The sequence below is a fragment of the Loxodonta africana genome, chromosome 3, assembly GCF_030014295.1.
Source record: "Loxodonta africana isolate mLoxAfr1 chromosome 3, mLoxAfr1.hap2, whole genome shotgun sequence".
Taxonomy (NCBI): domain Eukaryota; kingdom Metazoa; phylum Chordata; class Mammalia; order Proboscidea; family Elephantidae; genus Loxodonta; species Loxodonta africana.
Genome location: NC_087344.1, coordinates 86,196,472 through 86,223,319, shown reverse-complemented (window position 1 = coordinate 86,223,319; position 26,848 = coordinate 86,196,472). Strand labels below are relative to the sequence as shown.

General features: G+C 40.7%; 1 protein-coding gene across 2 annotated transcripts in view; it reads left to right on the top strand.

The window, feature by feature from the left end:
• The window catches only part of AGBL4 (AGBL carboxypeptidase 4), a 1,457,453-nt gene that overhangs the window by 1,321,632 nt on the left and 108,973 nt on the right, over positions 1-26,848 (top strand). For both annotated transcript variants that reach the window (XM_023549621.2, XM_010591301.3), the window contains exon 8: positions 12,731-12,842. In XM_023549621.2, the coding sequence (XP_023405389.1) occupies positions 12,731-12,842 (112 nt within the window). The remainder of the gene's footprint in view (positions 1-12,730; positions 12,843-26,848) is intronic.

Genomic DNA, 26,848 nt, shown 5'->3' with positions numbered 1-26,848 from the left:
AAAGCCACAAAAATGGCGCATCTGGGATTCAAACCCTAGTCCTTCTGACTATGAAGCCTATGTTTTTGTTCATCTTTTTCTCTGCCTCCACAGCCCTGGTCAGAGTTAGCCCCTTGTCATGATGATCTAAGAAAGGCCATGAGGGAAATGCCTTAAATATTTTGGTGGTGGTGAGTGGGTGTGTTATCATTATCCCTGTACTTAGGACAGAGGGCCCTGCCTACTATCCTCCATCTATAACACAGCAAACAGCAGAGCCCACTCTGCCTCCTAAGCATTTTGCAGGGACTGTTGATGACAGATTGTCTGGCATGCTGACACTGGCCAATCAATAGAGCTGGAAGGTGCCTCAGGCCAAGGGCAATTGAATCCCAACCTTTTAGTGGCATTAAATAAAGCAATATTTATTTTGCTTTTGGTGCAAATATACTTAATTCAATCCAGGTTATTGGTAATGCTGAAAAACTGCTGTGTTTGGGGGACAATTGCATGCGTGCCCCATACATCTCTGCTTGTCAGTGCTACCCTCCCAGGAGTACACAGCCCCACTACGCTCAGGACAAGATTGATCTGGAGCCACCAAGCTGCCTTTTTCTCTATCTTTCTTTAGAGGTGATGAAAAGGAAATCATAAGGAGGAGAATTGAAATCATTGCTCTCATTCTAAGGCAATTATTGCAGCAAGGATGCAGGCACGATGCCCTTCATGAAACAGAGCTATTTATTTGCCATTTGAATAACGTTCTTTGGAAACATTGAATCTCTGCTATTGGGCAAGAGGAGGAAGAGACCAGGACAGCAAGAGCAGATACATGAATAACTTACTGTCTCTTCCATAGATCAGACAGCCTCATAGATGGTTTAGGGGGATTTCAAAGGGTCATAATGAACTATCCTGGCATCAACAAGACCTGGATTTGAATCCCATCTCCACACCCTAATAGTTGTCAGTGACCTTCTTGAGGTCAGACTTTTCTTGAATTCTATTTGCTCATTGACGCCTTCGAGTTATGGTGTTGGCAAAGAGTGTTGAATATACCAGGGACTGTCAAAAGAATGAACAAATCTGTCTTAGAAGTAGTACAGCCAGAATGTTCCTTAGAAGGGAAGATGGCGAGACTTTGTCTCATATGTTTTGGACATGTTACTAGGAAGGACCAGTCCCTGGAGAAGGACATAATGCTTGGTAAAGTGGAGGGTTAGCGAAGGAGAATAAGACCTTCAATAAGACGAATTGAGACAGTGGCTGCAACGATGGGCTCAAGCATAACAACGATCATGAGGATGGCACAGGACCTGGCAGTGTTTCGTTCTCCTGTACATGGGATTGCTATGAGTCGGAACCGACTTGACAGCACCTAACGAGAACAACAGCAATTTGCTCATTTATAAAATAGACATAAATGACACCTATTGTGAATGTGTCTAGCATGTAACAAGTGCTTAAAGACTTTTCAAAATATGTCTGCAGGTTATTGCCTGTACCTTGTTTGCATGCCTGCAAACCTGCAGGATATTTATTCATGAATTTGTGCATATATTCACTCATTCATTCGTTCAGTGGATACGTTGAATCTTCTCTACACCTGGGTCTATAATAGACAATGTTGAGGTGAGGGTGGGCAAAACGACACAGTCCTTGCTCTCGTGAAGCTCACAGTTTGGAAGAAGAAAGAATAGATACTAAAGACTACCTCTAATTCAAGAGAAAGAAGTTATATATTACGCAGTCGTATATAAATATAGCCTCCATATGTTTAAATTTTCTAGAATGATCTACCGACCATTAGCCAGGGCTCCTGCATCTTTACTAAGATGTTTTCGCTCAATAAATAGCTGCCTACTGATAGACGAACTGACATTAGAAGCATTCCTTAAAAGTCAGCTCAAAGAGTACCCGGTGCAGGTACTTAAGAGTGTCGTAAATACTCTAGTTTCTAAAGACTTTCTAGGATTCTTTGGGGATTTTAAATTTGTCTTTGAATCACCAGTCACAGTGCATTTTCATTAACAGGCTGGCTCAAGGAGTTGATCTTTTAGGATTTCTTGCCTGGAATAGTCCTTTCAGTTTTGAGTCTCACTTTCTTGACTCAAAGAGGCTTCCTGAAAGCAGCATGGCCAAGTAGGAAGACCATGGAGCCCAGGGACAGGAAGCATTGATTCAGGCTGGGCCCTATAGTGTACTAGTAGGTGGCCTTGAAGGAATGGTATACCTTCCCTGGCCCTCAACACTCTCACTTAAAAAATGGAAAGTCTACCTACATGGCTGGATGGTTGTGAGGATTAAATTATAAGAGATGGGAAAATGCTTTGGAAAGAAGGAGTTATTCATTCAACAAATATTTCTTCAATATTACCATAGTCCAAGCTCTTTCCGGCATAGGGATACAAACATGAGTAAGACATTGCCCTTGCACTTGAGAAAGTCATGGTCCAGTGAAGAAGGCAGACTCAACAACTACTACAACTTGTGCTACAGCTACTCTGGTAGGGAGAGAGCAAAGAATGCTATGGGAGGAGAGGAAAAGCACTTACCCCACCTTTGCAGGGAGTTAGTTGAGAAGGCTTCCTGGAGGAGGTGATAATTAAGGTCAGACAATTTCAACAATATCAGAATCACCACCACTACCACTGTCATCACTGGCTACCACTTATTCAATATTCACTCTGTTCTGAGGATTCTCCTGGGCCGTTTACACACATTAGTACATGTATGCAATCCAGAAAGTTAGGGTTGTTATCCCCATTATACATATGATAAAACAGAGGTCAAAAGGGGTTTAAAAAAAGAAATTATAAAGAGAGTCACATAACTGATAAGAGGTACAGTCAAAACTTAAACCAAAGCCCCTGGTTTCTACAATGTCGCCTCACTGTTCTGTGCTACTGTATGTGGCAAGACAGACTGATGAGGGAAGTTAGTGGGAGATATCTTTCACCTAAAAAAGGAGGAAGAGTTTCCTAAAAGGGCTGTCCAAGAACGAGATAAGCTACCTGGGGAGGTAGTGAGTTCCAGGTCATATTGGTGTCATAGAGCAGGGGTGAGATGGCGACCTGATGACACTGCTGAGAACATTTCTGTTTGGTGGCAGAGGATAGGAAGACCTAATCATCTCTAAGGATATAATTGTTTATGATTAAGTCCTGTTATTAATGATAACGTTCTGTTCAAAAACTTTCAGTGCTCAGTGAGGGCTAGAACTGGTTCTGTAGGCACAGCACCCAGACCAGTATTTCCACATGTTGGTGACCAGGCAATATGGGGCCCGCTGCAGTTTTCTGCTAGCCCCCAGGGTCAGCCATACAGTTAGGGATGCTCAGTTAAAGCAAAAAAGCCTAACTTCAGCTCCTTGAGCAAAAAGGGAATTTTTAGGAAGAGGCTTACAGAATCAACCAGAAGCTGGAGCCAGACTTGGAAAACAATTAACAGAGTAGCTCTACCCAAAAAACCCAAACCCACTGCCATCAAGTCGATTCCGACTAATAGCGACCCTATAGTGTAGCTCTGGAGGGCCGAAAACTGGCTGACTTCTCAGCAGGCATAATCTGCATCTGATTCATGGTGGCACTGCCTCATGATATTCCTGGGCCACCCTGTATCACCTATTCCCACGTCCCCACGTTTAAGTCCTGGGAAGAAGTGGCCACTGCCTGAGGCTGAAAAGGCTGACAGGCCACAAGGAGGGAGAATCTGCTTCATCTGGCTTCTGTGGTAGAAGACAAGGTACTGCCATGGCCTCGTCATGTGTAATGATAGAGGAGCAAACTCTCTCTCCCCGCAGTTCCCATCTAATCCTGGGGTTAGATGCTAGGCATTCCCCACAGAAAATGAACAAATGCCTAAAAAGTTAGGAAGGAACGGAACATGGATTTGAACTCAAGTCTGCTTGATTCCCAGACTGGAGGAAGCACAGAGTGTCATTCGTGAGCACTGCAGCCTCCTATGCACTGCAGACCTATTAGTCTATGTCACTTATAGGATGTAGCCTAAAATAATGAAGTACCAAAAAAACAGCAACGCAACAATTTGAGCTGCTATCATGTGCCCAGCACCTGTGCTAAGTTAAGTTTATTACATGAATTATCTCATTTAATACCCACAACATTGTTCTGAATTACAAATGGATATAAACCTGTGATCATATCTTCTTTCTCCTGCTAGACTATATGTTTCTTGAGGCAGGAAACATCTCTTATCAATCCCAGTAGCACCTACCATAAAGCTTGGCATATAGAAGATTCTCATTAATACCTTGAGAAATTTCTGTGTTTAACTCTTGCCTTACCCTCATTCCCTAAGCCAGTCTCCTCTCAACTTACCTACACATTCTTCAAAGGTGGCTAGCTTCTCTTAAACTTTTATTCCCAGGAGAGCATGGGCAGTGAAACTGGACAGAGCTGGGTTGAAGTCAACTCTACCACATGCTAACTGAATGACCCTGGGCAAATTTCAGATGAGTGTGTGTCTGTGGGTCTCTGTCTGTCTGTCCTTAATTACTTTCAATGGGAGTTATGTTGTTGTTGTTGTTAGGTGCCACAGAGTTGGTTCAGACTCATAGCGACCCTATGTACAGAAGACATTGCCCAGTCCTGCTCCATTCTCACAATCATTGCAATGTTTGAGCCCATTGTCGCAGCCACGATGTCAATCCATCTCTTTGCAGGCCTTCCTCTTTTTCATTGACCCTCTGCTTTAAAAAAAAGAAAAAAAAAATTTTTTTTTTTTTCTGCTTTACCAAGCATGATGTCCTTCTGGAGGGACTGTTCCCTCCTGATAACACATCCAAAGTACATGAGACAAAGTGTCACCATCCTTACTTCTAAGGAGCATTCTGGCTATACTTTTTCCAAGAGAGATTTGTTCATTCTTTTGACAGCCAATGGTATATTCAGTATTCTTCTCCAACACTATAATTCAAAAGCATCAATTCTTCTTTGGTCTTCTTTATTCATTGTCCAGCTTTCACATGCATATGAGTCAACTGAAAATACTATGGCTTGGATCAGGTGTGCCTTAGTCCTCAAAGTCTTTAGTCCTTGAAGTGACATCTTTGCTTTTCAACACTTTAAAGCTGTCTTTTGCAGCAGATTTGCCCAATGCAATACGTCATTTACTACTCCATGGGCATTGATTTTGGATCCAAGTAAAATGAAATCCTTGACAATTTCAGTATTTTCTCCATTTATCATAATGTTGTTTATTGGCTACTTGTGAGGATTTTTGTTTTCTTTATGTTGAGGTGTAATCCACACTGAAGGCAGTGATCTTTGATCTTCATCAGTGAAGTGCTTCGAGTCCTCTCTGAATTTCAGTAAGCGACGTTGTGTCATCTGCATATCATTGGTTGTTAAATGAGTCTTCCTACAATCCTGGCGCTGCATTCTTCATATAGTCCAGCTTCTCGGATTATTTACTCAGCATTCGTTGAATAAGTATGGTGAAAGGATACAACCCTGATGCACACCTTTCCTGACTTTAAACCATGCAGCATCCCCTTGTTCTGTTCAAACGACTGTCTCTGGGTCTACGTACAGGTTCCTCATACGCACAATTAAGTGTTCTGGAATTCCCATTCATTGCAATGTTATCCATAATTTGTTATAATCGACACCATTGAAAGCTTTGTATAGTCAATAAAACACAGGTAAACAACTTTCTGGTATTCTCTGCTTTCAGCCAGGATCCATCTGACACCAGCAGTGATACCCCTCATTCCACTTCCTCTTCTGAATCCAGCTTGAATTTCTGGCAGTTCCCTGTCGATGTACTGATACAACCCATTTCGAATGATCTTCAGCAATGTTTTAATTGTGTGTGATATTAATGATATTGTTTGATAATTTCTGCATTCTTTTGGATCACCTTTCTTTGGAATGGGCACAAATATGGATCTCTTCCAGTCGGTTGACCAGGCAGCTGTCTTTGAAATTTCTTGGCATAGACAATTGAGCACTTCCAGCATTGTGTCGTTTTCTCAACTAGTATTCTGTCAATTACTAGAGACTTGTTTTTCACCAGTCACTTTAATGCAACTTGGATTTCTTCCTTCACTACTGTCATTTTTTGATCATATGCTACACCCTGAAATGGTTGAACATTGATCAATTCATTTTGGTACAGTGACTGTGTATTCTTCCATCTTCTTTTGATGCTTCCTGTACCATTCAATTTTTTGCCCATGGAATCTTTCAGTATTGCAACTGGGGTCTTGAATTTTTTCTTCAGTTCTTTCAGCTTGAGAAATGCCCAGCATGTTCTTCTCTTTTGGTTTTCTAACTCCAGATCTTTGCACATTTCACGATAATACTTTACTTTGTTCTTCTCAAGCTGCCATTTGAAATCTTCTATTCAGCTTTTTATGTGATCATTTCTTCAGTTTGCTTTAGCTACTCAATGTTCAAGAGCAAGTTTCAGAGTCTCTTCTGACATCCATTTTGGGCTTTTCTTTCTTTTCTCTCTTTTTAATGACCTTTTGCTTTCTTCATGCCTGATGTCCTTGATGTCATCCCACAACTGATCTGGTCTTCTGTCATTAGTGTTTAATGCATCAAATCTCTTCTTGAGGTGGTCTCTAAATTCAGGTGGAATATACTAAAGGTCACACTTTGGCTCTTGTGGGCTTGTTTTAATTTTCTTCAGCTTCAACTTAAACTTGCTTTTGAGCAGTTGATGGTCTGTTCCGCAGTCAGCCCCTGGCCTTGTCCTAACTGATGATATTGAGCTTCTCCATCATCTCTTTCCATTGATGTAGTAGCTGACTTGATTCCTGTGTATTACATCTGGCCAGGTCCATGTGTAGTCACTATTTATATTGGCAAAAAAAAGTATTTGCAATGAAGTTGTTGGTCTTGCAAAATTCTATTATGTGATCTCTGGCGTCATTTCTATCACCAAGGCCATATTTTCCAAATACCAATCTTTCTTTGTCTAACTTTTGCATTCCAGCCACCAGTAATTATCAATGCATCTTGATGGCATGTTTGAACAATTTCAGATGGCAGAAGTTGGTAAAAATCTTCAATTTCTTCCTATTTGGCATTAGCAGTTGTTGGGTAAATTTGAATAATAGTCATATTAACTGGTTTTCCTTGTAGGCACATGGATATTATCCTATCACGGACAATGTTGTACTTCAGGACAGATCTCGAAATGTTATTTTGACAATGAATGGGACCTCATTGCTCTTCAGTGTGTCATTCCCAACATAGTAGACCATAAGACTGATTCAAAATGGCCAATACCAGTCCATTTTAGCTTGCTAATGCCTAGGATATCGATCTTTATGCATTCCATTTCACTTTTGATGACTTTCAATTTTCCTAGATTCACACTTTGTACATTCCACATTCCAATTATTAATGAATGTTTGTAGGTGCTTCTTTTCATTTTGAATCATGCCGCATCAGCAAATGAAGGTCCCGAATGCTTTATTCCATCCGCATCATTAAGGTCAACTCTAAGGAAGCAGCTCTTCCCCAGTTATATTTTGAGTGCCTCCAACCTGAGGGGCTCATCTTCCAGCACCATATCAGACAATGTTCTGCTGCTATTCATAAGTTCTTCACTGGCCAGTTTTTTTAGAAGTAGATTGCCAGGTCCTTCTCCCCAGCCTGTCTTAGTTTGGAAGCTCAGCTGAAACTTGTCTGCCATGGGCGGACCTGCTGGCATTTGAAATACCAGTGGCATAGCTTCCAGCATCACAGCCACATGCAAGCCACCATAGTATGACAAGCTGACAGATGAGTAGTGGAAAGGAGTTATAGTGCATATGAAATACCTAGAATAGGCAAATGTCTAGAGATTAGAGTTTAACAGTGGCTACCAGAGGAAAGGGGAAATCATGGTTTAGGAAGCAGTGAGTTCCTGTTTATGGGGTGGAAAATTTGGCAATGTATGTTGATGATAGTTGCATAACGTAATTGATGTAATTGGTCTCACTGAATTGTACATGTGAAAAATGTTTTATTGATAAATGTTTTGTTACCTGTATTTTTACAATTTACTTTTTTTTTTTACTATTTATAGTACCAAAAAACAAAACCAAACCCACTGCAGTCGAGTCAATTCCAACTCATAGCGACCCTATAGTATAGATTAGAATATTTAACAACTGCGTGTACAAGTCTGTAGTTCAAGCCTCTAAATACAGGATTGTTTTCTTTCTGAAAGACAATTTAGCGTCTTTAGAAGAGACTGGAGTTAGGAGAGCAATTTATTAAGATTTTAGACTCTCAGAATTAGGCTGACCCGGAGTTCAAATTATAACTGCCACATAGTAGCTCTGTGGCCTTAGAGGAAGTTATTTAATTTTTCTAAGCCTTTTTTTTCTCATCTGTAAAATGGGGATACAGAACTTTTAAGAGATAAATATGACGATTAAATTAGATTATCCCTGTTAGGGCATATAGAAAGTGTTCATTAAATGTCAGCTACTGCTATACTTATTACTATAAGCTCAGAAAGATGGCAAGGTATGCATCAAAAGGCTAAAAGTGGTTATCTTTGGGTGATAAGAAGATGATATTACCTTTTTTTCCTATTTTTTTATATTGAGGATTTTTTTTTTCCACTTAAAAACTTATTTTATGGAATCCTCTTACTAAGTAATTCTACGTCTGGGAAACTATTCTAAGGAAAAATTCTGAAATGTACAAACAACTTTAGGGGTGGAAGTATTCAATAGTGAATTTTTTAAATAGTAAAATATTAAAAACAACATAAATTTGCCACCATGGGGAAATGGCTAAATGAATTATGGGGCATTCATACAATGGGATAATAGTACAACACTATTAAAATGGTAGTTACAGAGGGCTTAATAACAAAGAAAAATGCTCACATTACAGTGGCAAATGAAAATGGGATATATTTGCTAGTTCAAGGTCAGGAAGTAACTTGCCTGGACAGGAGGCTGTGCATTAGTGACCGCTCTCTTTGGAGCAGAAAGAAGGGTTCGTATCCACGCATCACTGCTATGGAAATTTGCCTTGCAACCTCCTCTCTACCGGGGGATGGGATAGGGGAAAAGCAGCCCAAGTTGGAGGAGGTTCTTCGAAAGCTTGTAGTCACCTCCCCTTCTCTATTTGTAGCTGGGGAAACTTAGGGTTCAAGAGAGCAAGGGACTTGCCTAAGGTCACATAGTAAGCCAGCTGCTGAGCAGGGGATAGGTCCTCTGCATTCCACGGGACGTTATCCCCATACTCATCAGGGATGTGAGTGTGGGGATAGTGGTCACACTTACTATGTCAGGCCAGCCTGGCCCTGTGAAGGCACAGAGGCTAGGTAGGACCCCTGGTGAGATTCTGCCTGTGGAACCAAAGGATGTTCCTGGATATTTCCACATTATTTTTCTCTGGCTCTCACTGGAGCAGAAGCAGTGTTGTGATGGGATAATATGGTTCTTCCAGACCGTCCAAGGAGATTAAGGGAAGAGCGTTTATGAGGCAGTTAGTAGCTCCTCAACTCCAAACATACAACTGGTTCTCAGTGCTGAGTGAAGAAGGGGAAAGACGGTATAAGCTACACAAACAACTGGAGGGCTTTAATTCAAGTCCAAGGCTAAAATTTTGGGGATTCTGGGAGTCTTTGAATCTTCTGCTGTGTGCTTCATCCCACAGTGTGGGGAGCGAGAAGGGGAAAAGACAGCCTTTTTCCCTTGCCTTTTCTCAAAGGAGCTAATACTCGAGGAGTCTATTTCCTGCAGTAGAGCACGAGCCTTCTGAGGGCCTAGGAGGTCTGATTCATCTCTTAGCTTTCCCCAGAGCCCAGCCTAGCACCTAGCACCCTATAGAGTCTCCATTCATGTGGAGGGAGGGAGGAGATGGAAGGAGAAAACAAGGAAGGATGGATAGGGTTTACAATTTCTTTGAGACCAGAAGCATAAAGGAAAAACAACGTGGGTGAGGTTCAGAGTCCTTGATGGAGAGTTCAGATGACCTGGTTTTAACCCCAATCTAATATCTGCTGCAATGGGGACAAGCCCAGGGTAGAGGGCTGGGTATTTAAACAACAGCTTAAATTAATTTAGAAGTATTGTATGTAAGTGCCAAAACCCATGGAAAGATCTTAGCCTAGTGCCCGGCACATACTAAGCACATACTACATGATACTATAATAAGGAGAAGGGGCTAAGAGTTCAAGGTCTGCGGTCAGACTGCTTAGGCACAAATCCTGATGTCTTCTTTCTTTGAGCAAGCTATTTATAAGCTCACTATGCTTCAGTTTCCACATCTGCAAAATGGGCATAATAATAGCTCCACTCTTGCAAGGTTGTTATCAGGATTAATTTAGATAAAATATTTAGCACTTTATAAAGTACTTAGTTCTTAGGATAAAGTAATGTTAGTAAATGTTCCCTTGACTGTGTTTCCCTGATTGTGATGATGATTTTGTAACTTGCACATAGGGCTGTTTCTGCTCATGCTGTGCAATCAGTGGGAAGCCCCCATTAGCACGTGGTTGATCTAAACACAGCAACACAAAGACAGACATTCAAGGTCCTTAACATTTCATTCCCTTTACAGCTTCATCATCACTACCTCCTCAACATGTGCCCTATGACCCAACTAAACCAAACTGTTCACCATTCTCCCAGCACTCCCAGCATCCTGGATGGCTTCACAGTTCCTTCCTTTACTTATGCTATTCTTTCTGCCCCTAATGCCTGGCAAAATTATATTCATTTAACAAGGCCCAACTCAAATGGCTTCTCCTCAATATAACCTTTCCCCATTGCCTCCATGAAATGTTAGTTATTCTTCCACAGGGTTCCCACTATCCTTAGTTTAAAGACTAAGGAAAAATTATTATTTACCTTCCATCCCCACCCCAACCATCATTAAGGGGAGGTGGGTCCTCAGTGGGGTTCTTTATTTTGCTGATAAGAGTGACAGGTGAAGATGCAAATTAGTAAGCTGAGAGGAGGCTAAACTGTATTGCTTAAGAAAATAGTGAGAATAGATTGAAAAATAAGATGGGGGATAAACTAGTAGGGTAGAGGGATATCAGAGAAAAAGAGGGACAATTTGGGGCAGACGGGAGAGGTGTATGACTGCCATCAGTTTTGAATTGGGGGCAAAGAGCCGAATTTTATTCTATAGGCAATGGAGAATCATAGATGAATCTTGATCAAGCAAGCAAGACCATCAGATCTGTGCAGAAAACCCACTCTGTGACAGGAGGAGAAAGGATTGGAAAAGAGATCAGATGATGAAAATAATTTGAATTGTGAGCAAACAGTGTTTCTGGAAGCTGTACCTCAGCCTGGGCTGGCCTGGAGAGTACCTACATTGTGTGAAGGTCCACGGGGTGGAGGCATGGGGACAGAGCCCTGGAGGAAGTATCCCTTCCCAAGTGTAGGCAGGGCTTTGGGCAGATCTGGAGAAAGAAGAGGAGGAGGGAGAAGAGGGGGATAAACAAAGGTCACAGTTGCACTTACCCTGGTGAAGTTATGTAATGTGCCCGAGGAAGAGTTAAGCATGGAAAAGCTGGTCAGGGTGGGCTTCACTGAACAGGTCACATTTGAGCAAAGACTTGAATAAGTGAGGGAAGTAGTCACTCAAATATCTGAAGGAAGAAGAGACCACCAGGCGGGTATTACTGTTCTTATTGTATAGATGTGGAAACTAAAGCACAAAACGGTTTTAAATAACTTGTTCAAGAATAGAGGTGACATCAGGACTGATGCCTGAGCAGTCTGAACTATAGTCAGAAAGAACAGCCTGCGCACAAGCCAGGAGGCAGGAACCACCTGGTGTTTTGGAGGAACAGTGAAGAGACCAGTATCTGGCACAGAGTAAGCAAGAGAGAGAGTGGTAGGAGCTGAGGTCAGAGAAATTCACAGGGAGTGGGCAATGTGGGTCCTTGTAGCCTGTTGCAAGAATTTCAGCTTTTACTATATGTATAACAGAGAACCATTTGAACAGAAGAAGGACAGGATCTGACTTATATTTGAAGATTATTCTCTCTGTTGTGTGGGGAATGGGGCATTGGATGCGGGGTGAGGGGGCAAGGGTAGAAGCAAGAAGATCAAGTAAGATAAAGTAGGATTATTACAATATTTTGGAGCCCTGGTGGCACAGCAGTTAAGAGCTGTGGCTGCTAACTAAAAGATCGGCAGTTTGAATCCATCAGCTGCATCTTAGAACCCCCATGGGGCTGTTCTACTCTGTCCTGTAGGGTTGCTATGAGTTGGAATCAACTTGACAGCAATGAGTTTGGACTTTTTTTTTTTTTAATCATTTGGACCTTAGTGCCAGCTCAAGGAGGTATCAGTGGAGGTGATTTTAAAAAAAAAGGGTTGGCTTTTGGATGTATTTTGAAGGTAGAGATAGTAGATTAGCTGTAGGTGTGAGACAAAGAGGAATAAGGGAGATACCAAGGGTTTTGACTTGAGCATTTCTTTCTGCTGAACTGTGTAGGAGATGTGCATGTGTCTATGGGTCTCTGAGCATAGCCTCTGAAGTGAGACTGCTCAACAGAAATATTTTTAAACCTTTCAGTGACTCAATTTCTTCACCTGTGTAATGGGAATTATAAATAGTAGTGACCTCAGAGGATTGTTGAGAGCACTGAATGAACTAATACATATAAAGGGCTTAGAACTACCTCTGGCAAACAATAAATTCTAGGTAAGTGACATAATTACTATTCCTACACCTAACCGCACTTGGGCAATTAAGAAGCTTGGCTTGTCCTATCTATACTGACTCCTACTTTGGATGCTTTCTAGGTGCTCTCTGATGGGATTTGATCTGAACCGTCACTGGCTGGATCCCTCTCCATGGGCCCACCCTACTCTGCATGGGGTGAAACAACTCATCATCCAGATGTATAATGACCCGGTGAGTAACTGAGTGCCCTTAGCAGCTGCGGGTTTTAGGACTTGATCTGGGAAAGGGAAGCCATCAAGTTGCATTGGTGTCTCAGTCTGAGTTCTATAGAGGAGCAAAACCAGTGAGATGTATATATAAATATATAAAGAGATATCTACTTCAAAGAAGTGACTCATGCAATAGCAGTGGCTGGTAAGTCCCAAATCCATGGATCAGGTGGCAGGTTGAAGGCCTCTGCTGGCTCAAAGAGTTGCAGAGGTTGGTGAATCCGAAATCTGTAGGTCAGGTGGCAGGCTGGGGATTTCTGCAGGCTTGTGTCCCAAGAACCAGAGTCAGGCAACAAGAAGAGAGAGAGCTCAAGCTTTGCCAGAACATCTGTTTATATACTGCCGGAAGGCCACACCCCCAAGGAAACTCCCCTTCCAAGCAATTGACTGATCACGTCAGATCACCTCATGGAAAATGATTGCCTTATATTACATTAAGGGAGAGTACCCAGTTTGTTTACCCAGTCCAGGGTCTGCCAAACCACTGAGAATTATAGCCTAGCCAAGTTGACATGTAACAAACATTACTGTTGGGAAAGTCTACTAGGAGCCACAGATCAGGAACACACAATCAAAACGGGGAAGGCCTAGGCCTGCTTCTCTCTGAATTTGACACCTCAAGTACCCCTCACAATCCATTCTTCTCCCTCTCCCCTTCAAAAATATCGGGCTCAGTTGTAGAGGTCCCACCAGGCAAAGGAAATATACTGGAACATACCCATATTTGTTAGGGCTTGTTGTTACAAGCAAAAGAAATACAACGGGGACTAATTTAAACAAAATGGAGATTTTATTAGAAGAGTACCAGAGTATGGCATATCACTGAAGACTGTCAACTGGCCTCCTCCCCATGTAGGGAACATGACTGCCAAGTATCACATCCAGTGGCTTCTACTAGTAGAGAATGATTTACTCTCATTTTCCAGTTCAGAAATCTCCAGGAAAGACTGTGATTGGCCTGGCTTGGAGTATATGTCTACCTCTGGGCAGGTCAAATATATCCCAGGAGGCAAGAATATGCAAACACATGGCAGCCTTATTAGAACTATGTAGTTGAAATGTCTGTGGGAGGTAGGGGGAGGAAGAGGTGAGCCTACTATTCCAGAAGAAAGAAGGGGAATCAGGCAAACAGAACAATGGGTATGATACCAAGTTTCCTTAAGGGGCAAGGTCTTGACTATAAGAAACAGGAGAAGACATTGGGTTTTGCAGTTTAGACAAAGCAGACAGAACACAATCTTCTATTTCTTTTATTTAATTGTTTGAAATATATATCTTTATTTTTTATTTTTTTATCATTGCACTTTAGATGAAGGTTTACAGAACAAACTAGTTTCTCATTAAACAATTAGTATACGTATTGTTTTGTGACATTGGTTACCAATGTCAACACTCTACCTTCTCGACCTTGGGTTCCCTATTACTAGCTTTCCTGTTCCCTCCTGCCTTCTCATCTTTTCCCCTGGGCTGGTGTGCTCCTTTAGTCTCATTCTGTTTTATGGGCCTGTCTAATATTTGGTTGAAGGGTAAACCTCGGGGGTGACTTCATTACTGAGCTAAAAGGGTGTCCGGGGGACATACTCTCAGGGTTTCTCCAGTCTCTGTCAGACCATTAAGTCTGGTCTTTTTTTGTGCGTTAGAGTTTTGTTCTACATTTTTCTCCAGCTCTGTTCAGGACCCTTTATTGTGATCCCTGACAGATCAGTCAGTGGTGGTAGCTGGGCACCATCTAGCTGTGCTGGACTCAGTCTGGTGGAGGTGGTGGTAGTTGTGGGCCATTAGTCCTCTAGACTAATCTTTCCCTTGTGTCGTTGGCTCTCTTCATTCTCTCTTGCTCCCAATGGGGTGAAACCAGTGGAGTGTCTCAGATGGCCGCTCACAAGTTTTTAAGACCCCAGACGCTTCTCATCAAAGTAGAATGTAGAACGTTTTCTTTATAAAGTATGTTATGCCAATGGAGCTAGATGTTCCCTGAGGCCATGGTCCCCACAGCCCTCAGCCCAGTAATTCAGTTGCTCAGGGAGTTTGGATGTGTCTATGGAGCTTCCGTGGCCTTGCCTTGGACAAGTAATGCTGGCTTTCCCAGTATTGTGTACTATCTTACCCTTCACCAAACATACCACTTATTTTTGTCTATTTAGTGTTTTTCCAGATCCAGTCCTCCCCTCCCTCGTAACCATCAAAGATTATTTCTTTTTGTGTGTTAAACTTTTTCACAAGTTTGTATATTAGTGCTGTCATACAATATTTGCTCTTTTGTGATTGACTTACTTAACTCAGCATAACGCCCTCCAGATTCATCCATGTTGTGAGAGGCTTCACAGATTTATCATCGTTCTTTATCATTGTGTAGTACTCCATTGTGTGTATGTACCATAGTTTGTTTATCCATTCATCTGTTGATGGGAATCTAGGTTATTTCCGTGCTTTTGCTATTGCCAACAATGCTGCAGTGAACATGGGTGTGCATATGTCTATTCATGTGATGGCTCTTATTTCTCTAGGATATATTCCTAGGTGTGGGATTGCTGAATCTTATAGTATTTTTTTTATTTCTAGCTTTCCAGAGAAGCACCATATCATTTTCCCAAATGGTTGTGCCATCTTGCATTTCCATCAGCAGTGCATAAGAGTTCCAATCTCCCCTCAGCCTCTCCAACATTTGTTATTTCCTGTTTTTTTTTTTTTTTTTCTTTTTCTGCCTGTAATGCCAGGGTGAAATGGTATCTCATTGTGGTTTTGATTTGTGTTTCTCTAATGGCTAGTGATTGTGAGCATTTCCACATATGTCTGTTAAGTGCTTGAATGTCTTCTTTAGTGAAGTGTCTGTTCATTTCCTTTGCCCATTTTTTAATTGGATTATTTGCGTTTTTGTTGTAGAGGTGTTGGATTTTCCTGTAGATTTTAGAGACTAGACCTTCATTGGATTTGTCATAGCCAAATTTTTTTCCCAGTCTATAGGTTCTGTTTTTACTCTTTTGGTGAGCATGTATTTAATTTTTAGAAGATCCCGGTTATCTAGTTTATCTTCTGGAGTTTGTGTGTTGTTAGTTATGGTTAGTATCCTGTTAATGCCGTGTATTAGGGCCTCTAGTGTTTATCGTGTTTTTTCTTCAGTGATATTTATAGTTTTTAGTTTTAAATTTAGGTCTTTGATCCATTTCAAATTAATTTTTGTGTATGGTGTGGAGGTATGGTTCCTGTTTCTTTTCTTTTTTTTTTTTTTGCAGATGGACATTCAGTTTTGCCAGCACCATTTGTTAAAAAGACTGTCTTTTCCCTATTTGTTGGACTTTGGGTCCCTGTCCAAGATCAGGTGACCACAGGTGGATGGATTTACACCTGGGTTCTCAATTCTGTTCCATTGGTCAATGTATCTGTTGTTGTGCCAGTACAAGCCTTTATTGACTACTGCAGCTGTATAGTAGCTTCCAAGGTCAAGTAATGTGAATCCTCCTACTTAATTCTTCTTCAGTAATGCTTTACTTATCCGGGGCCTCTCCCCTTTCCATATAAAGTCAATGATTAGTTTTTCCATCTCTTCACTGAATGCTGTTAATATTTGGATTGGGATTGCATTGTATTTGTAGATTGCTTTGGTTAGAAGTCAAATTTTCACAATGTTGAGTCTATCTATCCATGAGCATGGTATATTTTTTCCATTTATATAGATCTTTTCTGGTTTCTTACAGTAGTGTTTTGTAGTTTTCTTTGTATAATTCTTTTATATTCCTGGTTAGGTTTATTCCTACGTATTTTTTTTTTTTTTTAGGAGCTATTATGAATGGTATTGTTTTCCTGATTTCCTTTTTGTCATTCTCTTTGTTGGTGTATAGTAATCCAACTGATTTTTGTAAGTTTGTCTTGTATCCTGCTAATCTGCTGAATCTTTCTATTCATTCCAGTAGTTTTCTCATGGACTTTGGATTTTCTAAGTATAGTACCATACTATCCACAAACAGAGACAGTTTTGCTTTTTCATTGCCAATTTGGGTGCCTTTTATTTCTTTTTCTTGCTTTATTGCTCTAGCTAGGAGTTCCAGTACAATTTTAAATAAGAATGGCGATAAAGGGCATCTTTGTCTTGTTCCTGTTCTCAAGGGGAATGTTTTCAGCCTCTCTCCATTAAGAATGATGTTGGCTGTTGGTTTTGTATAGATGCCCTTTATTAAATTGAGGAATTTCCCTTCTATACCTATTTTATCCCCCATGTGTCTGTCAGTTCATTGTACTGTGGGGGCTTGCATGTTGCTGTGATCCTGGAAGCTATGCAACTGGTATTCAGTTACCAGCAGGGTCACCCATGGAGGACAAGTTTCAGCTGAGCTTCCAGACTAAGACAAACAAGGAAGAAGGACCCGGCAGCCTACTTCTAAAAAGCATTAGCCAGTGAAAGCCTTATGAATAGCAGCAGAACATTGTCTCATATACCGCTGGAAGATGAGTCCCCCGGGTTGGAAGGCACTCAAAAGATGACTGGGGAAGAGCTGCCTCCTCAAAGTAGAGTTGAACTTATTGATGTGGATGGAGTAAAGCTTTGTTTCCTGATTTCATTTGCTGATGTGGTGTGACTCAAAATGAGAAGAAACAGCTGAAAACTCCCATTAATAATCAGAATCTGGAATGTACAAAATATTGATCTAGGAAAATTGGAAATCGTCAAAAATGAAATGAAACACATAAACATCTATATCCTAGGCATTAGTGAGCTGAAATGGACTCATATTGGCCATTTTGAATCAGACAATCATATAGTCTACTATGCTGGGGATGACAACTTGAAGAGGAATGGTGTTATATTCATCGTCAAAAAGAATATTTCAAGATCTATCCTGAAGTACAATGCTGTCAGTTATAGGATAATATCCATACACCTACAAGGAAGACTAGTTAATATGACTATTATTCAAATTTATGCACCAACCACTAAGGCCAAAGATGAATAAATAGAAGATTTTTATCAGCTGTTGCAGTCTGAAAATTGATCGAACATGCAATCAGGATGCATTGGTAATTATTAGTGATTGGAATGCGAAAGTTGGCAACAATGAAGAAGGACTGCTAGTTGGAAAATATGACCTTGGTGATAAAACAATGCTGGAGATTGAATGATAGAATTTTGCAAGACCAACGACTTCTTCATTGCAAATACCTTCTTTCACCAACCTAAACGATGACTATGCACATGGACCTCGCCAGATGGGACACACAGAAATTAAACTGACTACATCTGTGGAAAGAGATGATGAAAACCTCAATATCATCAGTTGGAACAAGGCCAGGGGCCAACTGTGGAACAGACCATCAATCACTCATATGCAAGTTCAAGGTGAAACTGAAGAAAATCAGAGCAAGTCCACGAGAGACAAAATATTACCTTGAGTATATCCCACCTGAATTTAGAGACCATCTTGAGAATAGATTTGACGCATTGAACAGTAGTGACCAAAGACCAGAAGTTGTGGAATGATGTCAAGGACATCATACATGAAGAAAGCAAGTCATTGAAAAGACAGGAAAGAAAGAAAAGACCAAGACGGATGTCAGAGGAGACTCTGAAACTTGCTCACAAAGGTCGAGCAGCTAAAGCTAAAAGAAGAAATGATGAAGTAAAAGAACTGAACAGAAGATTTCAAAGGGTGGCTCGAAAAGACAAAGTAGTAATAATGACATGTGCAAAGAGCTAGAGATGGAAAACCAAAAGGGGATAACAAGCTCAGCGTTTCTCAAGCTGAAAGAACTGAAGAAAAAATTCAAGCCTCAAGTTGCAATAGTGAAGGATTCTATGGGGAAAATATTAAACAAAGCAGGAAGCATCAAAAGAAGATAGAAGGAATAAAGAGAGTCATTATACCAAAAAGAATTAGTTGATGTTAAACCATTTCAAGAGGTAGCGTATGGTCAGGAACCAATGGTACCGAAGGAAGAAGTCCAAGCTGCTCTGAAGGCATTGGCGAAAAAAAGGCTCCAGGAATTGATGGAATACCAATTGAGATGTTTCAACAAACGGATGCAGCGCTGGAAGTACTCACTTATCTATGTCAAGAAATAAGCTTCCTGGCCAACTGACTGGAAGAAATCCATATTTATGCCTATACCCAAGAAAGGCGATCCAACCGAATGCGGAAATTACAGAAAAATATCATTAATATCACATACAAGCAAAATTTTGCTGAAGATCATTCAAAAGCAGCTGCAGCAGTATATCTACAGGGAACTGCCAGAAATTCAGGCTGGTTTCAGAAGAAGACATGGAACCAGGGCTATCATTGCTGATGTCAGATGGATCCTGGTTAAAAGCAGAGAATACCAGAAGGATGTTTGCCTGTGTTTTATTGACTATGCAAAGGCATTCAACTGTGTGGATCATAACAAATTATGGATAACATTGCAAAGAATGGGAATTCCAGACACTTAATTGTGCTCATGAGGAACCTTTACATAGACCAAGAGGCAGTTGTTTGGACAGAACAAGGGGATACTGATTGGTTTAAAGTCAGGAAAGGTGTGCATCAGGGTTGTATCTTTTCACCGTACCTATTTAATCTGTATGCTGAGCAAATAATCCGAGAAGCTGGACTATATGAAGAACAATGTGGCATCAGCATTGAAGGAAGACTCATTAACAACCTGTGTTATGCAGATGACACAACCTTGCTTGCTGAAAGTGAAAAGGACTTGAAGCACTTACTAATGAAGATCAAAGACTACAACCTTCAGTATGGATTGTACCTCAACATAAAGAAAACAGAAATCCTCACAACTGGACCAATGAGCAACAACATGATAAACAGAGAAAAAATTGTTAAGTTGTCAAGGATTTCATTTTACTTGGATCCTCAATCAACAGCCATGGAAGCAGCAGTCGAGAATCAAACAATGCATTGCATTGGGTAAATCTGCTTCAAGGGACCTCTTTAAAGTGTTGAAAAGCAAAGATGTCACCTTGAAGACTAAGGTGCGCCTGAGCCAAGCCATGGTATTTTCAATCGCATCACATGCATGTGAAAGCTGGACGACCAATAAGGGAGACCAAAGAAGAACTGACACCTTTGAATCGTGGTGTTGGCGAAGAATATTGAATATACCATGGACTGCCAAAAGAACAAACAAATCTGTCTTTGAAGAAGTGGGGGCAGAATGCTCCTTAGAGGCAAGGATGGCGAGACTGCATCTTACATACTTTGGACATGTTTTTGGGAGGGATTAGTCCCTGGAGAAGGACATCATGCTTGGCAAAATACAGGGTCAGTGGAAAAGAGGAAGACCCTCAAGGAAGTGGATTGACACAGTGACTGCAACAATGAGCTCAAGCATAGCAACCATTGTAAAGATGGCACGGGACCAGGCAGTGTTTTGTTCTGTTGTGCGTAGGGTCACTATGAGTTGGAGCCAACTCAATGGCACTTAACAACAACAACACCTATTTTTCTGAGAGTTTTTATCAGGAATGGGTGTTGGACCTTGTTGAATGCCTTTTCGGTGTTGATTGAGATGATCATGATCTTTTATTTATGTGGTGGATTGCTTTGATTGATTTCTCATGTTGAACCATCCTTGCATACCTGGTATGAATCCCACTTAGTCATAGTGTATTACTTTTTTGATAGAATACTAAATTCTGTTGGCTAGAATTTTGTTGAGAATTTTTGCATCTATGTTCAGGAGAGATATTCGTCTGTCTCCAGTGAAGCCGTCTGGGCCAGGGCTTTTTTTTTTTGTTTGGAGTGTTTTTTTTGTTTTTTTTTTTAATTACCTTTTCCATCTCTTCTCTTTTTATGGCTCTGTTTGGATTTTCAACGTCATTTTGTGCTAGTTTGGGTAGGTAGTGTGTTTCTAGAAATTTGTCTGTTTCCTCTAGGTTTTCAAATTTGTTGGACAATAGTTTTTCATAGTACTCTGTTATGATTCTTTTTATTTCAGTTAGATCTGTGGTAATGTCCTCCATTTCTTTTCTTGTTTGGGTTATTTGAGTCCTTTCCTGTTTTTTTTTTTTTTTTTTTGTGTGTGTGTGTGTGTCAATTTGGCCAGTGGTTTATTGATTTTGTTGATCCTTTCAAAGAACCAACTTTTGGTTTTGTTGATTCTTTCTATTGTTTTTCTATTCTCTATTTCATTTTTTTCTGCTCTGATCTTTATTATTTCCTTTCTTCTGGTGGCTGTGGGCTTCTTTTGCTGTTCTCTTTCTATTTGTTCAAGCTGTGTAGCTAATGTTTTGATTTTGTCCCTTCATTCTTTTTTGATGTCTGCATCTATTGCTATAAATTGACCTCTGAGGACTCCCTTTGCTGTGTCCCAAAGGTTTTGGTATGATGCATTTTCATTCTAGCAATTTTTTGATTCCATCTTTGATTTCTTCTATTACTCAGTGGTTTTTAAGCAGGGTGTTATTCAGTTCCTATGTAATTGATTTTTTTTTTTCCTTGCTCTTCCTGTTGTTAATTTCTTCTTTGGTGACATTGAGATCAGAGAAGATACTTTGCCTTATCTCAGTATTTTAGATTTTGTTGAGGGTTGCTTTGTGGCCTAAGATGTGGTCTCTTCTGGAGAATGCTCCATGTGCATTGGAAAAGAATGTGTACTTTGCAGCTTTTGGGTGGAGTGTTCTATACATGTCTGTGAATTCATGTTGGCCGATTGTGGCATTTAGATCTTCTGTGTCTTTGCTGAGTTTCTTTCTAGATGTTCTGTCCTTTACTGAAAGTAGTGTTGAAGTCTCCTACTATTATTGTGAAACTATCAATTTCTCTTTTCAATGCTGTTAAAGTTTGTTTTATGTATTTTGGAGCCCTGTCATTGGGTCTGTAACTACTTATGACGGTTATGTCTTCATGATGGATTGTCCCTTTAATCATTATATAATGCCCTCCCTTGTCTTTTTTGGTGGATTTTGTTTTAAAGTCTATTTTATCTGAGATTTCTATTTCCACTCCTGCTCTTTTTTGGTAGCTGTTTGCTTGATATATTTTTTTTCCATCCTTTGATTTTTAATAAATTTACATCTTTGTTTCTAAGGTGTGTCTCTTGTAGGTAGTATATTGATGGCTCCTGGTTTTTTAATCCATTCTGTCACTCTCTGTCTCTATGGTTGTATTTAGGCCATTTATGTTCAGTGTAATTACTGATAGGTATGAGTTTATTGCTGTCATTTAATAGTGTTTTTTTTTTTTTTTTTTTTTTTGTAGTGCTGACATTTTCTTTGTTCCTTCCACTCTCTTGTACTGGATTCCTTTTGTTTGTGGATTTTTTTTTCCATTTCTTTTGTTTTTGTTGATTTTGTGTTTACCGAGACTTTGTTTTTCTTCTTTATTTTGATGAGTAGGTTTGTTAACTTCCTTTGTGGCTACCTTGAAACTCACCCTTATCTTCCTAAGTTTGAACCAGTCTTTTATTACTTGGTATAGCCTTGCCTTCCTCTCCAATTCAAAGTTCTATGCCTATACTGTTTATGCCCTGTTTTATTGTTCAGACTTTGTTGTCATCTACAGATTAACCTCTCTGGTTCCCTGTTGTAAATCTTTTAGTTTTGATTAGTCCTTGAGAGTTCATTACCTAGGTTGTTACCTGAGTGATGTGGACTTGTGTCCTAGATTCAGGCTGTCATCTGATGTCTGTTCTCAAACTGAAGGACTCTGTTTAATAATTCTTGTAAGATTGGTTTGATTTGTACATATTCCCTTAATTTCTATTTATCTGGAAATGTCCTACTTTCACCATCATATTTGAACAAGAGTTTTGCAGGATATATTATTCTTGGTTGGCAATTTTTTTTCTTTCAAGGTTTTATATGTGTCATCTCATTGCCTTCTTGCCTGCATGGTTTCGGCAGAGTAATCAGAGCTTAATCTTATTGCTTCCCCTGTGTATGTGACTTCACTTTTCTCAAGCTGCTCTCAGGAGTCTTTCTTTGTCTTTGGTTTTAATGAGTGTGATTACGATATGCCTTGGAGATTTTCTTTTGGGGTCTAGCCTATATGGGGTTCTTTGAGCTTCTTGGATTGTCAGCTTTTTGTCTTTCATGATATTAGGAAAGATTTCTGTCAGCAATTCTTCAATGATCCTCTCTGTGTTTTCCATTTTCTCCCCCTGTTCTGAAACTTTGATCACTCACAAATTTTTTCTTTTGAGTGTATCCCACATCATTCTCAGGGTTTCTTCATTTTTCTTCATTCTTTTCTCTGATTTTTCCTCAAACAAAGTGATATCCAAGTATTTGTCTTCAGTTTTACTGGTCCCGCCTTCCATTGTTTCAAACCTGCTCCTCAGACCATCTATGACATTTCTGAATTCTAGTTGTTTATCTTTTGGATTTCTAATTGCTGTTTTTGATTATTTCTAGTTGCAAATTTATTTTGACATTTTGTTCCTGTGTTATTTTCTTGAATTTTTCCATTGTTTTGTCAGTCTTTTCCCTGATTTTGTCTGCCTTTTCCATGATTTTGTCTATTTTTTTCCTTATTTTTGTCTGTTTTTCCCTTCAACTCTTAGATAGCTCTGAGTATTAGAGATTTGAATTCCCTATCAGGTGATTCCAGTGCCCTTTCTTCTGCCCTTTCTTCTACTGGAAGGTCATCTGGTATTTTATTTTGGATGCCTACTGGAACCACCGTCTCCTGTTTTTAAAATGTTTTGATATTGTCTGCTGTCTTTGGGACATTCAGTAACTATTTTCTTCATTTATTGATTATAGATTTGTTTGTTTCATCCTGCTTTTTGGTTTTATTTGGTTATGTCTGAGCAGGGGGGCTGGGCACTCTTTGTTGTTTGCTTGTTTGTGGCCATGATACTTCTCACTACCTTGTCCAATGAGCAGGACCAGTGGCAGGGAAGGGGTGGGATGGGTTGTTTCTGGCATGTACTTGAGCAGACAGGGTAGGTCCAGGGGTCAGTGCAGGGCCAGTTCCAGTAGACCGTGCCTGTACTGCTCCGGTGTGCAATGCTTAGCATGCAGAGCAGATAGGCAGAAGGGAGGGGGAAAGTTGTGATGTGTGGAGCTAAGTGGGTATGGGAAAGAAAAGAGAGAAACAGGAGCCCCCCCCCCCAAAAAAAAGTGCTGAGGGAGCCTGCTATTGGAGTGGTGCAGATCTGGGGAAGCTGTGTTACAGTGGCTTCCTAGCCAGGTGGTAAGGCACAGCCCATCCAGAAGGGACAGATACAGCACATGCAGCTAGGAGGGTGGGAGAAAGGAAAGGAAGGAAGGGAGGAAGAGATAATAAACCAGGCTTAAAACAAAACAAAACAAAAAAAAGGTAGAGAGAAAGGAACACATGGCTAGGAGTTTGGGAGAAAGGAATGTAGAGAGAGAGAAGAAACTGAGGAAAAAGAAAAAAAAAAAAAAGATTCCGGGTGGATGCCAGAAGGAAAGGAAGGGAGGTAGAGAGAGCCAGGTATTCAGGAGAAAAGAAAGGAGGGATGGTAGTGAGAGATAAGAAATCAAGGAGAGAAAAAATCCCTAAGGGAGCCCACTGGCTTGGCAGCACAGACCAGGGAAGTGTCTTCCAAACTGTACAGCCCATCTAGAAGGGGTAGAGATGGCACAAAGCACCACATATTCAGGAGACAGGAAAAGAAGGTAAGTAGAGAGAGACAAGAAATTGAGACATGAAGAAAAACAGAAAGGAAAAAAAAAAACAAAACAGGGATCCCACCAACATGGCAGCACCAACCGGGGAGGCACTTCCTCAGCCAAGCAGTGCTTCACAGCCTATCATGAAGGAGCGGAGATGGCACATGGAGCCAGGTGTTCAAGAGGAAGGAAGGGAGTGAAGTGAGAGAGAGAGGAGAAACCAAGGAAGCCAGAAAAAAAGGAACAACAGCAACAGAAAGATGGCCCTGAAGGAGCTGGCTGGTGTGGGCAGGGTGAATCCAAGCAGTATGGAGATAGCACGTCCTAGCTGAGCAGCCACAGCCTCCCGGAAAGCAGTGGAGGCTGAGCAAGGGGAAGAAGGGTCGGGGGTGGGAAAGCGTGAATCTCTGGAAAACAGGTGCTCTGTCTTCTGCTGGGAGCTCCTCTATGAAGCTGCCTTCCCATGCTCCCTGTCCACTGATCTTGGTGGCTGAGAAGTCCAAGACAGTGATTCCAAGCTATGCTACCTGATAGGGGACCTCCACTCCATACCTCTCCTTGCTCTCTGTTCTCTCTCAGTTTCACATTCCATTTTGTGCTTGGTTGAGTTCTTTATTTCTTCATTTGATGCTTAGGATTCCAGGATTGACATTTGTCACTATTTTACTTAGTTTTTCAGGTCTTTGCTGTGGAGGGCAGCATGGTGTTTCTGTCTATAGTGCTATGTTGACTCCACCTCCCTAATCATCCTATTTCTGAAGAGCTATCAGAGAGAGTAGGACAGACATATTCCAGGTGGGGGACGATGGAAGAGGTGGGGCCTATACCCAAAACCCAAATCCATTGCTATCGAGTCGATTCTGACTCATAGAAAGCCTATATGTCAGAGTAGAACTGCTCCATAGGGTTTCCAAGGAGTGGCTGGTGGATTTGAACTGCCATCCATTTGGTTAGCAGTGACTTTCATAACCACTGAACCATCAGGACTCCAGGGCCTATAGAGAAATAGAATTTTTAACAATTAGAGCTGCCTGAGGATGAAGTGGATGTGTGGGCTGTAAGCTTGACCTTACTAAAAGTGTTCAAGTTGAAGCTAAATGGCACTCTGTCACAAATGGTACATAGAGGAGACTCAATTGTTTGGAAGACATCCTGGTGAGATTATATTTGAGTTCCTTCCAACTTTGATGACTGACTTTGTAATCCCTTGACTGCCATTAGATGATTGCTGAGACTGGAAAGTTCCCAGAGTTGGGTTACCTCAGAGATGCACCAATGTAACTCATTCTACATACTCTCTTTGAAGATGTTAATAAAAATATCCCGAATTAAAGAACAACATATATACTGATCAGACAGAGGCTTGTACTTAAAATCAAATGTATGTATTAGAACAAGGGTTAACAAAAGGCAAATCTTTGGGTGAAATGTAATTAACTTAGTTATAAGACTCATCTATTATCTTGATCTTTCTACGTGGACTTTGCTTCCCTAGGTTCTTTTATAGCACCTACCTACCGTGTCAGGGATTTTGTAATATAGCATAGCTTTTTTTTTTTTTTTAGTATATTTGTTTCCTTCTTCAGCTCATCCTTCCTGTCTATAAAAGAAGATCTTAACTCTGCTCACTAAATCCCATTGTTACCCTGAACCCTCAATGCCATCCTGATCATCTTTCCTCCAGAGAGAAACTGCTTCTGACTTTCTCAGAAAGTATCTGTAGCCTGCCGGGTTCTGTCCTCCCAGGCGTTGATGTTGACTGCAGGCCCTGGCAGAAGCATGATGCCTCCTTCTTCTGCTACATTCTTCTTAAAGAGACCAGCCCTACATCTTTTTCTCTTCTGACTGATAGTAAATATTCAATAACTGTTAAATTGTATTGGATTGCACATGATAAATCCTACTGTACCACATGTAATATGGTGTATAGATACAAAACAGCTATTCACAGAGGGAATGATGAGGCATGGTGAAAGAACAGACACTGGCTTGGGAGAAGTGATAGAGTAGAAGCCATTGAACAAAGTGATGTTTTAGACGAAATGTTTAAGGAGAGAACTAGGGTGTGGGAGGATGGGGAGGGAAAGAAGGGGAAGGGATTGAGGTTGTTAAAGAGGAAGAGGTCTCAGCCAGCCATTGCCATCATCAATTAGAAATTATTGATTTGCTTACAAACAACTGGGCTACTCAGCCATGTTACAGAGCATACTTCAGGCAAGACTGAGTTGCACAGATATTAGGAAAATCTTTGTGCCCACGAACAGGTTGAACATCAGCTGGTTGGGTGCTGACTTAGTCGTGTAAGCTGTTTTCTTCCTAAAAGTCCTCCTCCTTTATACCACAAGCAAGGACATAGAGCTGTAATATAAGAGTCAAGCCAACCTGGAATAGAATCTCAGCTT